General features: G+C 44.9%; 1 protein-coding gene across 1 annotated transcript in view; it reads right to left on the bottom strand.

The window, feature by feature from the left end:
- The window catches only part of AK5 (adenylate kinase 5), a 2,618,000-nt gene that overhangs the window by 1,630,066 nt on the left and 974,663 nt on the right, over nucleotides 1-13,271 (bottom strand). The window contains exon 6 of the mRNA XM_086954134.1: nucleotides 2,420-2,611. Coding sequence (XP_086810260.1) covers nucleotides 2,420-2,611 — 192 coding nt within the window. The remainder of the gene's footprint in view (nucleotides 1-2,419; nucleotides 2,612-13,271) is intronic.

The following is a 13,271-nucleotide window of genomic DNA, read 5'->3' as shown; positions in this document are numbered from 1 at the left end:
CCTATTATTGGCATCGGGAACAAGAAAAAACTGTGTAATTGATTCCATTGCCTTGCTGAACCATTTAGCAAAAGGTGGACATAAAGTGTCCCCAGAGAAATGGCAATACTGTAAAACCTCAGTGAAGTATCTGGGACACCAGATAGAAGAGGGGTCAGGATAGTGACCTCTGAAAGAATCAGAATAATTCAAAACATGAAAATACCCCAAACTCAGAAAGAAATCAGAATGTTTCTTTGAGTTGTAGGTTATTGCAGGCAGTAGATTGTGGGATTTGCAGTGCTTGCAAAGCCACTAATTCAAATGACAAAGAAACAAGCAAAAGCCCAGTAGAGTAGGAACATGAAAGTATGACTGCCTTTTTAAAATTGCTTAACAGTCTGTGTGAAGCTCGAGCATTAGGAATGCCAGATTATTCAAAAGAATTTGCATTATTTTGTTACACAGGAGACACATTTGTGCACTTTCAGTCCTAACCCAGACCCATGGATTAATGCGACGTCCTGTGGCATATTTTTCTGCAACATTGAACTCAGTAGCATCTGCACTGCCAGGTTGTCTGAAAGCAGTAGCTGCAACATGCATGAGTCTTGAGCAAAGTGAATCCATTGTCATGGGACATCATGTAACAGTGTATGTTCCACATTCAGTTGCGATTCTGTTAACCAGAACACGTACTCAGCACCTAACACCTAGTCGGATGACTAAGTATGAAAGAATTATCCATGGATCAGAGATTGTGACAATAGTGAGATGCACTATTCTAAATCCAGCAACCTTGTTGCCAAATTCTCACTTTGAGGAAGTCAGAGAGGAAGTCAAACATGATTGTATCGACTTAACTGAATTCAGTACTAAACCTCGCGCAGACATACAGGAAGAACTTTTAAAAGACCCAGACCATGAGTTATTTGTAGAGGGCTCATATATGCGCCAATAGAAAGGAGGACTAAGCGCTGCTTTTGCTGTATGCACTTTATCAAACATAGTTGAAACATCCTATTTACCAGGAGTCAAGTCTGCACAAGTAGCCGAATTGATTGCTTTAATAAAAGCATGCAAAATTGGGAAAATTGGAAAGTAACCATTTACACTGATAGCCGGTATGGTTACGGGGTTGTGCATTACTTTGGCTAGCTCTGGATGCAAAGGGAGTTCATGACTTCTTCAGGAACTCCTATCAAAAATGGACAATATGTAAAGGAATTACTTGAAGCAATTAAATTACCTAAAGAATTGGCCGTGGTGAAATGTGCTACTCACCAATCTGGAACTGACAGAGTGACAGCCGGTAATCATTATGCTGACCAAGTGGCTTAACATTGTGCCAAATATTATAGGGCAATAAACAAGAAAATTAAAGCATGTGGAAACAGCTGCCAATTTATGCTTTTGTGTGGTGTGAATACATAGGAGGAAGTGAGAGATTTACAAGGTGAGGCAGAGCCCAAAGAAAAAGAAGACTGGCAGAAAAAAGGGTGTCACGTGAGACCTGATGATGGCATAATAGTCTACTTAGATGGCAGACCATTTAGGAGGACAAGCGAGAAAAACAAAGTACTAGAGAGATGGAACGCTGTCCCAAAGAGAGAAAGCAGGAATCTCCAAGAGTGAGATAAAAGGGCAGGGAGTGACTGGCAGTGGATTAAAGAGGCATGAGGTGAATAGAAGATTACACAGCCTTGGTATTCGGTGTGCTGACATGTAATAGCGCTAGCCGCAGGCTTCCAAGTGGAGCTTTGGTCACCGACATGCATTCTTTTGAAATTAAGCACTGATCCTTGCACATTAAAACTGCCTTATTGATAATGGCTTGAGAAGAACATAACTTGCAGTAAATTCACTCAAATGTCATCATGAGAGAGAACGTCTGTATAGCATGCACATGCGTGTATGTATGTAGAGGTGGTTAAAATATATGAATCCAATATTTAATAGGCTCAGGCAGACGATTTGCAGGTTAAAATATTATTAATACACTTATCATGAGGATGAGGATGTAGAAGTAGGCAATGAACTGAATGCAAACTAATTGTATGACAATGTCACTGACCACAGTAAAGCTAAATATAACGCACCAGTATGACCAGTGCCATTCTAGCGTCAGCAACAAAATTCTCAAGAATGCTGGAATCAAGGATTTTTAAGGCAATATGATACATTCATATGATCAACATAATGAAACCTTCGAAATAAAAATTATTAAATATATAAAAGAAATGCACCAGCTTACTTCTGAAGACAGGAAAAACTCTATGCGTGTTGGTAAATATTAACAAATGCCCTAAGAGGGCAAGTACTGACCATGACTGATAGATTTCTTGTGTCAAATCCTGCACTTGTTGGATGCTCTATGATGGTGCATTATCTCAATACACCGAAATACAACATATAAATGACGGCTCATGAGGTGACTTACTGTGATGATTAGCCCCTTTTCCTGGAAGTATTTGACCAGCAGGACTGCGTTCTGTTTAAAATTCATTAGCCGCCTTTCGATGGCTTTGAGGTTATCGTCCGGCCGCCCATGCTGCTCTGCGCGGTTCTGTAACCTTTCCTTCAGCCTGTGATTGGCACAAGCCAGAAACACCACTAAATCCGGAGTGCAGATCTGCGGAGAGAAAGGACAATGCAGCCAGGTGTTAGATTAACATACCAATAATTACTTACAAATGCCCCATCACGTCGTAAACGTGACATAAGTCAATGAAAACCTTAAAGCACAATGTGCGTGACAATTCTCTTTAGATTGTTTATTCTTTTTTCTGTCACAAACAATGAACTATTCAGCATGTACTGTAGAATGAGTTAATAATTGGAGTTTAATTAAAGAAATAGTTCTTCTTGTTTTCCAGTTGGATTTTTAATCACTGCCCGCTGATCCACTCTACAAAACCTGTCTGTATTTTTTACTCGCGTTAAAATGGATTCGTTTCTTCGCGGCTATCTTTGTTATAAGAACAAATTAGCTGCGTAATATGGGTTTAAGACCAATGTAATGAATTTGTTAAACCAAGTTTGTGCAAAAACATAACTATAAATATTCTCCCGATTTCTTACTTTACATTAAATGCAGGAAAGAAGCATACAGCAGAATAATTACCACCTGCTACACTGTACCATGCTGATCTCCCAATATATCAAACACGGACACGCACGGCAGATATCAGCCGGAAACCAAACTATTATGAAAAGTAGGTCACATCCCATCTCAAAGCAAACAAATAACGAATAACCCCACAACAAAGGGCACCCGCATGCTACTCGAAGCAAGAGTTGTTTTTTTAAATTAACTATGTTTTATTTTTTCGTGATATAGTCCATGATTTATATTTGCAATCCAGATATTGCCTTTCGACAGTCAATCTCCAATTACTCAGCTCGGAAAATAAATGTCAATTCCTATTAAGAAAAACAAAAGATCTAAGAGAAATAAACCTAAAAAAAAGCATACAGAACATACAACAAAACATACATAAAACAAGCATTTACAATGCAACAGTTTGGCCTTTGCAAAAGTTTGAGCTATTGGCATTGTAAATGATAAAATTTTTATTTTTGTGTTGGTTTTGAAAATAGATAAATGAATGGCATTGTAGCTTAATCTCTCACAAATGCGACACACAAAGACACAGACCCACACCCACACACACAAACAGCCACACACACACACAGCCACACACACACAGCCACACACAAACAAACACCCCCCCCACACACACAGCCACACCCCCCCCCACACACAGGAGGGGGCTGGACGGGAGGTGGTGAGGGAGCGGACTGTGGGGATGGACAGGGTGAGGAAGAGGGCTGCGGGACGACAGTGAGGAGGGGGATATCTGCAGGGGCTGGATGGTGAGCGAGGGTTGGTGGAGAGGGAAAGAGCCATCAGGCGTGGACAGTGAATTGAGGGCGGTATGCAGGGACCGGACGGTGGGGGTGTGTGTTCAGGGAGCATGGACAGTAAATGAGGGCAGACCTCAGGGACGGGGAGAGCAGCCGGTATGTGAGGGGAGGGAGGGAAAGGGCTGGAGGGTGAGTGAGCGAGAGAAGTCTGGGAGATGGACATGATGTGGGAGAGGGCTGGACGTACGTAAGCTAATGTATTAGGTATGAGAAACGTAGCCTTTTTATGGCCAAACCGCTGTGTCTTGTAATTTGCTGCTTAAAGTAGAAAGATGATAGAGGAGCAGGGGGCAACATGAGACTCCCAGTAGGACTGAGGAAATAAATGTCCGGGCGGCTGGAGGGGGGGCGGGGGAAGGCAGGACAAGTGGGAAAGGAGACACGGACAGTGGGACGGGGGCGGGGGAAGGCAGGACAGCAAGCACAAACAAGGGGGGGGGCAGGACAGCAGCAAGCACTCACCAGAGGACGACTTGTGCGCTGCTGCCTCAAGGGGTCTTGCAGCATGGTAGAGGTGACGAGGGAGCAAAACCCGCAAAATATTTACAAAGTGACATGCATACAAATTATGGTGGGGCTTGTACTTTCACTCTGTCCTCTGCATGTGTGGCCTCCAAGTCCTAGGTTGCAAATGCACTGGGTTCAAACGCCCGGACAGGCTCAAAGTCTCAGCGTCGTTATTAACTTCAATACCTCTATAACATTTTGCGAATGTGGAAGTGTCTGTTAGCCCTACCCATGACAATTTCACTGAATATATTCTCCACACAGCACAAACAAAATGCCCGCGCCGTCTCTATGTAAGGCACTGCAATGCATGCCAGAGCAGGAAAGACTACGTGGAGATTTCCACACCCACCTCGTGCTCACACCGAGCCATGTGGCAGGGCAGCCCCTTGGATTTTCCATTTTTAAAAGTGCAATCACTACGATTATCTGCATATTTCTCATGTTGACTGCACAAGACGTAAATCATTCTGCCCATTTGCTTTCTAAAACTGTTTCAAGTGAATATTTTCGAGCACAGGCAGGCACTGTGCGGTACTGCAGTCCACCAAAATGCAACCAACGCGTTTGCTTTTCCTATGTGTACAGAGTAATTTGACCCATGGCTCGAGAAACTCAATATATTCAAGCCAATATGCAAGGTTCAAAGTTCACCAGAATCCGCCTTGTCTTTCAACAACACCCACACAGAGGTAGCATGGTTACCAAGCAGTAATCAAGCATACTACATTTCGATTACCTTTTGTCTCTTATTCAGAAGAAATAAAACTCCAAGCTTTGTCTGGGTGCTGCCTGCACGAAAAACTGTCCCAATTCAGTAACCAAGCTGTGTATTCCCATGTTTTTCTGAAACCTTTAGGTAACTCATCCCTTCTTCCTTCACATCTGTGCAGAGTCTCATATGGTGGATCAAGGGCATCCCCAAAGCCCTAGCATTTCCCTTCTTTATTTTGTAAGGCGCTGACTTGTAATGAGGTCACTTCGTAGCGCTATCATTTGTCAGGCATTTGGCTGTGGCGCCTTACAGCCATGTAGACTAAAACATCCAATTAATTGATGAAAGATTGCCCCAATGGTCTCGGGGTCAAATCTGTGTGGGTCAACTCTGCCTTTCATCCTTCTGATATAGATTGAGTACTACCGACTTTAGATCACAGCAAAAACATCCGATATCGGAGTACGAGACCCCTCGAGGTATCTACAAATGCTGGCTGGGGGTTACATTGAGTTTCTGTCTGCAACGCAGATTTCCGAGAGCTGTCAGGTATATAATTGCGTGTTCAGACAGCAACCCCCTGGGGAAGTACATTTTGAGATAAACGACTTTTGTGTCGAGAGACTGTCAAGCTCAACCAAGTTCCATGCGCTGATTTACAACACAGGCAGACTTCCCTTCTCGATTTTAAGAGGGCTGGCATTATGTGACTGAACATTAAGTAGAATGTGAGGGTTCTCGACCAGCTGATGGCCATGACTGAGATCAATGATTACAAGATCAATGATCCAAGTCACTTCGAAAAATCGCCATTCCGCCAATGCTCCAGGGATTCACATGTTCGTTAGAAATGTAATTGTTCATTTTCCTGTTAATGGTCTGACACTGGGGAGGGGTCACCTGTCCCACCTAAAGGTAGCCAGAGAGTGGATCGAACACACGTGACTTGCCGAAGATCACACCCATTTAGTCAACGTGTACCGTAGGGTAGGAGTTTTTTTCTGTTTCGGTGTTCCACACATGGGCAACTCTCACTCAGCAAACCAGACCCCCTCCCTATAATGTCGGTTGACTTCATATTTCCTCCCCCTGCTTTATTCTGTGATCAGAAACGTTAAGCTAAGCGCGCAGTCTCCTAACAACTAAATGCAATACAGCTGCGCGCCTTATTAATTTCACCACTGTATCAGCATTAAAAATCAACAGCAAAATACACATTCTGTTCAGAGCGCCTGAAGCGGGGGCATACCCACCAGCGGCGGGGTGTGCAGACTTACATGTAGAGTTTGCTGGTCACCGTGTTCCTGGGGGCGATGAGGGCGCTGCTCTTCACCCTGGCAGCCTAGCGCCGTTAGTGGAGAATGTTTTTATGCCCAAGAGACAGCTGACTATGGCGAGCGCTGGCAGAGGAGGAATTAAGAACTCTAGTACGCACATTTTAGGGTCACACGCAAACACCACTTCCCCTCACAGCCAAGATGGCAAAGGGCCACAGTTTCACCCCTTCATTCCACTCATTCAGTTTAAAGAGCCGCACTGAACACTGCCTCAGAAATCACGAGTCACTGTGATTACCGAGTGAACAAATTAAAAAAGCAGACGTTAAGTTACATGAGGCAAAAGTGACAATTGTGAGCAAACAAAATACACGAGGTAGCAAAAGGTACATTACATATACGAACTCGAAAGTTTCAAGACGGAGCTTCGCAAGTAAGCTACTGCCCGGACGCCATCTTCGGCGGAATGACAAAAACACGCCTTTGCTGAAAAAAAAAAAAACAACCGCCAACCGCTGGAATGACGTTCACAAAGGGGCGGAGAGGGAAAAAATCGCTGGAACGCCCACAAATCTGCTCTGGCAATGACGGACAGATCTCTCTTCCAATGGCTAGCCTCCATTTATGGAGCTAGCCAATGGAAGAGCAGACGGGACAAAGCCCCCGTACTGTTCTAACATAAGGTTTCAACTGCGCTAACGCTGCTGCGCAGCGGACGCCAGGCGAAACCTAAAAAGGCATAGTTTAGACCAAGGCAAAAGTTCGTAATTTCTGGGCCAATAGAAAGTGTAAGAAAAGCAGTTTTAAATAACGTTAAGGACTGAGTCCTTACATTTCCGTGGTGCATGCCATACTGATGACAACCGCAGCCGAGTAGCCACTTTCTAGCAGAGGTGCAGGGGCGTAGCTTCGTGGGGGGTGTTTGGGGTGTTACACCCCCCAAACAAGCATTAGAAATGCATTTTTTTGAGTTAGAGCTATTGGTGTTGTAAATGGCCATGTTTTTACCCTTGTGTTATGGAGTGGATGCATGTAGTTTGAGTGAAATTATGTGGGTTGGATTGAATTGTTAGTCATGAAATTGCGTGGAGTGGATTTGTGTAGTGCAAATACGTGGTTTGGTGTGCAGTGGAATTATGTGTATATAATTTAAGTGATGTAGAGCGCAGTGGTGTATAGTAAAGTTGTGTAGAGTATAGTGGCATAGAGTGGCGCGGCTTATATTGAAGTGGAATAGAGTGCAGTGGAGTAGAGTGGAGTGGTGCAGATTGTAAAAGAGTGGCTTAGAGGTGTGTAAAGTGTAGTGGTGCACAGTAGATTTTTTCAGAGTAGAGTGAAGTGGTACAGAGTGGAGTGGTAAAGAGTAGAGTGGATTAGCGTAGAATGCAGTGCCAAGCATGCAGTTTTGCAGAGTAGAATAAAGGTGTCCCCAATACTCAAGTATTCACTGGCCTTTGTCCCTATATACAAGCACGTACAGAGAATAGAGGGTAATGCATGAAAACTACTAAAACTACTTCATGCAAATACGACCGGAGCACCTAGATGCGTACATGAAAGGAGATGCAGATACAAATAAATGAGGCGATGTGTCCTTGCAATACAAATGTCTGTTTTTTGGTTCTGGAACCCCAGGCTTGAATCCCAGCCTCTGTGCTAGACTCAAGATCGTATGGTTCTAGGCAAATCACTTAATCTTCCTGTACCTAAAATGTGTTACAATGTATTTGTGTCTTCCTCACTTGATGTACATGATCTTGTACATCGTCTCCAGACCCTTCACATAATGGTATTTAAATAGTGCTCCGTTGCTTCACAGCTAGGTTTGCACTATATAAATACCTACATATGCATACATATGATTTGGACTTCTACAACCATACCTGGCAAAGGCTGTAACATGCATAAAGCACTCAGGCTGGCTGCTACGTGGATACATAACTGAAGCAGTGACATGTATAGAAGACCGAGGCTTCTACTTGAATACACAACTTCTAATACTAAATGCGTACACGAGTGACGCTCCAAATCCATCACCGGCCTGAATATAGCATTTACAGCCAGCTCCTTCTAATGACGCAGAGGCACAACAAAGACAAGTTTGTAAACGAAGACAGTGGTGTCGCTTAAACTGATGTACCCGACCTGTCGGCAAAACATGGCAAACTGTAAGGTAAGGTTTAGAGCGTGAGCGGGCTTGTAGGATAGCTCCTCTGTTTGAGTTTGGAACCAGATCTGTTCATCAGGCAGGGCTGTTTCAGCTGAACTCAAGCCCGAGAGAACCGGTAAAGCACAGTGAGAACTCTGCTCTTGGTTGCGTCATCTCAAAAGATCTTTGCAACCTCAGGGGGCTCTCTGCTATGTAAGCAGGGAGCACTTCAGAGCTTTGCGGCTGAGGAGGATAGGCTAGGATGAATTAGACTGCGTTTGAAGTGCCAAGTCTGTAAGTTAGTGAAACATAACAGGAGTGGGACCCAGGTTGGTGTGTTCAAGCTTCCTTGCCGCTTCATCTGACCTGGACCTAGCCCCCAGCAGCTGCCACGATTAATTCAGGCTCTGCCCTTCTCGAACCGTCACCCTGGATCGAATCCCTAGCACCTTCCTTGATTGATTCAGGCGCTGCTCATTTTGGTTGATCCCTCAGGACCCACAGAGACGCACTCCCCTGAAGCCTCTGCTTTCCAATATTTTCCAAGACGCTGCTGTTCCATACGGCACCCCTGGCACCTGAGTCTCCCGGCGGTGCCACACAGCACTACATAAACTGGACAACCCCGTCCTGAAGACGATCCCTAGTCAAGAGGATCGAAACGCCGTCGACACCACAGCGCAATTTGGGCGTATTTCTTCCAAATGGCTCACGAAAAATTGGAAAAAAATTAATACAATTGATGTAAATTGTTATTCATTGAGCCACCACTGTACATTATTTACACTATTGTTCACTTTGCGGCATCCACGCTGTTCACTCTGATCACTTGCGTCGTCTCCTATATTCATTTGCATATATTGCTTTGCACCAAGTGCCTTCGGGTTGTCACATTATTTTTTCGATACAGTCTGCTTCAACTGTATACCCTGATGTTACCTTGTTTGATATATTTGGTGAATAACAACCCAAAGAAAAACCAATTGAGTCTCCTTTTTTCTTGTTTCTGTAATGCTTTCAGCATACATGCATAACTGTCTTTGAACTGAAACCTGTTAGAATATTGTCTTTTGCCCCAAGTCTGTAAGTTAAGCATCCGTGTATCATATGAAAGAGTTTCTGCTGTTGTAGACATGAGCTTGCAGCATCTGTCCAGTAGAGGAATACATACATGTGCTGTCAGATCGTGTGAGCAGAGGTACAGCACTACTGTCAAAAACCTGAGGTATCAACATCTGTGTAAACTGAGGGGCAGCTCAGCTGTCCAACTTGTGAATATGTAAGATCACTGAGCATGTATTAAAAGCAACACAATGGCAACAGACAATGACAAATAAACTAAACCATTTAAGTGGACACCGCTTCCGTAAAAAAAAAAAAAGCCACACGAATGGCATGCATGGGGTAGGGATGGGGTCAGTGCTTGAAACGAAAAATAGAAGTGCTGGTACTCTGGGAAGTGTCGGTACACTCCAATTAAACTTATTACATCACTCTTAAGAACTGCAGGTACTTACTGTCTCAAAATAAACGAGCACCAGTAGATGTAATGTATATTAATATGCCAAGCAGTGTCACAGTCGAGACCTACGGGCTTTGCCAATGCGAGATGGGGGCAGGGAAAATCAAAGGAAGAAAGTGTTTTTTCATGATTCCTACCACATGCGAGCCTGCATCTCTTAGCTTCTGCCTGGGACCCAAGACAGTGATCAGAGACCGGAGACACAAACAGGCAGGTTGAGGTGAAGCTGCCATTTGCCTCTGCTTTTGGAGCACACTTGGAGGATGCCAGAGCAACAGTTTAGCTTTCACGAAGTGTTACTGAAACACTATGCCAAGCATGGTACAGCATTACCTCAACTCATTTTGTGAAGTTCTGTTTAGTCACTGATGAGTCTGGTAAACAATAACCTTGTTCACTCAAGTTTAACTCCTTCCATGCTGATGACAGAACCGCTCCGTCATCAGCTGCGGTTGGGCTGTGCTGATGACGGAGCGGTTCCGTCAGGGCCTGGCCGCCGGGCCTGCCCGGCGCTGATTTAGCGCCTGCGCGGCGCTGATTTAGCGCCTGCGCGGCGCGTTCTATTGAGCGGGGCGGGCCATGACGGAACCGCTCCGTCACGAGCACAGCTCAACCGCGGCTGGTGACGGAGCGGTTCTGTCACCAGCATGCGGCCGCCCCGCCCTGTTAGCGCTGCGGCGGAATAGCCGCCGCAGCGAAAGGGTTAAAGTACTTGAAAAAAGCTAATTCAATGTCATGCTCGCGTTATCTGCACATTCACGTCCACCAGATTCCACCTGGAGCCGGGATCACTTTGACTGTGGTATTGACAACAAAGCAAGTATATGGAGAGCGCATCTAAAGCTCATCTGTGGAAGTAGAGGATCTAGCCTTATGGCTAGAGCTTCCGACTCTAGAGCTGGGGAACCGGGTTTGAGCCTCGGCGTGGCCTCAACTTCTGTGATTTTGGGCAAATCACTTTATCTCCCGCGCCGATCAAATAATGAATGTGTCCTTGTGTAAGATACCTGGTGCTCATGTAAAGCACTCTGATACCTTCAGGTCGAGCTCGCACTATATAAAGCTGCAATAAAAACAAATAGAAAGTATTTGCTCTGTAAAAATGCCGCTATACCAAACAAAGCCTTCTGTAAGAGCGATCCCCTGCTGTCTGCAAACAGGCCTGTGCACTGAAATTTAAGGTGCAGTATAGAAGGAAATATGTCCTTATATTGACATATACCAGGATCTCAACTCTTCACACCGGTGAACTAACAAGCATATGTTTATGCCTTCAACACCAGTAATTGCATAATAATAGAACTTGTTTTAACGTTTCTTAACACCTTGGCTGCTAAGGGGTTTTCCCGCTGGGTGCTGCAGATCATTTTTTCCCATTGTTCATGACAAGGTCAACTCGTCATAAGCACAGGGCAGGTAAAACCCATGACGAGTTGACCTTGTTATTAGCAGGGAAGTGGTTAAGGAAAACAAAGTGGTGGTTTGAGAACACAGGTTTGAGGCGGGTGTGAGGATTGCTGCTCAGCAGCTTCTCTGTGTGTTACCGCCACCTGAGGAGCCTATGGCACTTCAAAAGATTATGGGCCATATGTATCAAGATACCAATTAGTGATTCTGTAATAGCGATTTAGAAGAAATCGCTATTTCAGAATCACTAATTGGTATGTATCAAGAAAATCGCAATTTTTTAGCGATTTCTTGATATTCCTTAATTGCGAATTCGCAAATCGCGAATTCGCAAATAAGGAATATTTTCCCATTCATTTCTATGGGCCTTCTGGCCCATAGGAAGGAATGGGAATTTATTCTCAATTTGCGATTCACAATTTGCTAATCGCAAATTGAGAATAATTTCAAGAGTGCAGGGGTGTCCAAAGGACACCCTGTTGCACCCCTGAAATAAGTATGGGTGCACATATGGTGCACATATATGCTCTAAGGGCATGTATGTACGTCACATGGCACTTTGAAAAATGCAAAAATGGGCATTTTTCAAGAAATTTGCAAATTACCACGAACTTGAACTTGAAGTTGGTGGTAATTTGCGATTCCTTAGGGACAATGAGCTATTTTTTAGCTTCATACATTGCATTTAAGGAATCGCAAATTTTGCGATTCCTTATTTTGCACCGGATTTTCATTCATACATCCCATTTAGCAAATTTGCATTCACAAAGGCCGAAATTCTGCGAATTTCGGCCTTTGCAAATGTGAATTTGTATGATACATATGCCCCTATGTCGTATTAAAACTTGGCATGTTGGCCATCAGACGTGCAGCAAAAGAGGCAGAGACCTGCAATGTGTGTATTGGGAGGGATGGGTGGAAAGAAGGAAGCCCGTGTGTTCACTCGATTGTGCAAATTTGGACCAGTTAAGAACCACAGGTAAGCCCTCCAGGCAGCAGGAACAAATACAAAGGCTGCAAGGCAGAAAGCCCAGGAAAGCGCAGGATTCAAACCAGTGAGCCGCCCAAAACAAAAGCGAGGGCGAGCGTGAAAGGAGAGCTCAAAAGAGAGGGCATGGGCCCCCATGGTTCACAGCTGACTTCACCTGGGAAATTTGCCTCGCTGTGGACACCGCCGACAAACAACCTCGCTGCCGAATCACCAGGGGGTGTGGGACACCGCCTCAATGATAACAGCCTCGCCTCCGCATTGACTGGTAGCGTGTTCCCTTTTGGAATAACAGAATCGTCGCCGTGAATCTGGCCATCTGGCAGTGCAGGGCCGCGAATAGGATGGAGGAGCGCTGGTGAGGCCTGAAGGGACCTGGAAAGTAGGCCTGACTGAGGACGTTGAGGAGGGGCATGCTCTGCTGTGAGCGAAGCTGCAATGCAGTGAGGTGGTGAGGCGGTGGGACGACGATCCGGGAGGCTTCTCTCGCCTGCAGCAACCTGCATCACCGAGAGCATTAGCTGGGGCTCCGGAAACCTGGTAAGAGATGGGTGGGGCTTCCCTCACCTTTAGTGTATACTGCATGTCTCGCAAAGCGAGCAGCGCATGCGCTGCACTGCTAGGTGAGACCTAAAAATGTATTGTGTAGTAAATAGTGGGGGACAGGTTCTTTCAATCGGGGATGCTGAAGTATCTGTTGCATTTCACCCTGGATTTTCACCTGCACACACAGACAAAAACACACACAAAAAACACACTCTCTCTCGCTATCGTCTCTGCCGTAAAACTTGGTTAGTTTA

Source organism: Lissotriton vulgaris, chromosome 1_1 (assembly GCF_964263255.1).
Source record: "Lissotriton vulgaris chromosome 1_1, aLisVul1.2, whole genome shotgun sequence".
Lineage (NCBI taxonomy): Eukaryota > Metazoa > Chordata > Amphibia > Caudata > Salamandridae > Lissotriton > Lissotriton vulgaris.
This window is presented reverse-complemented; position numbering and strand designations above follow the sequence as displayed.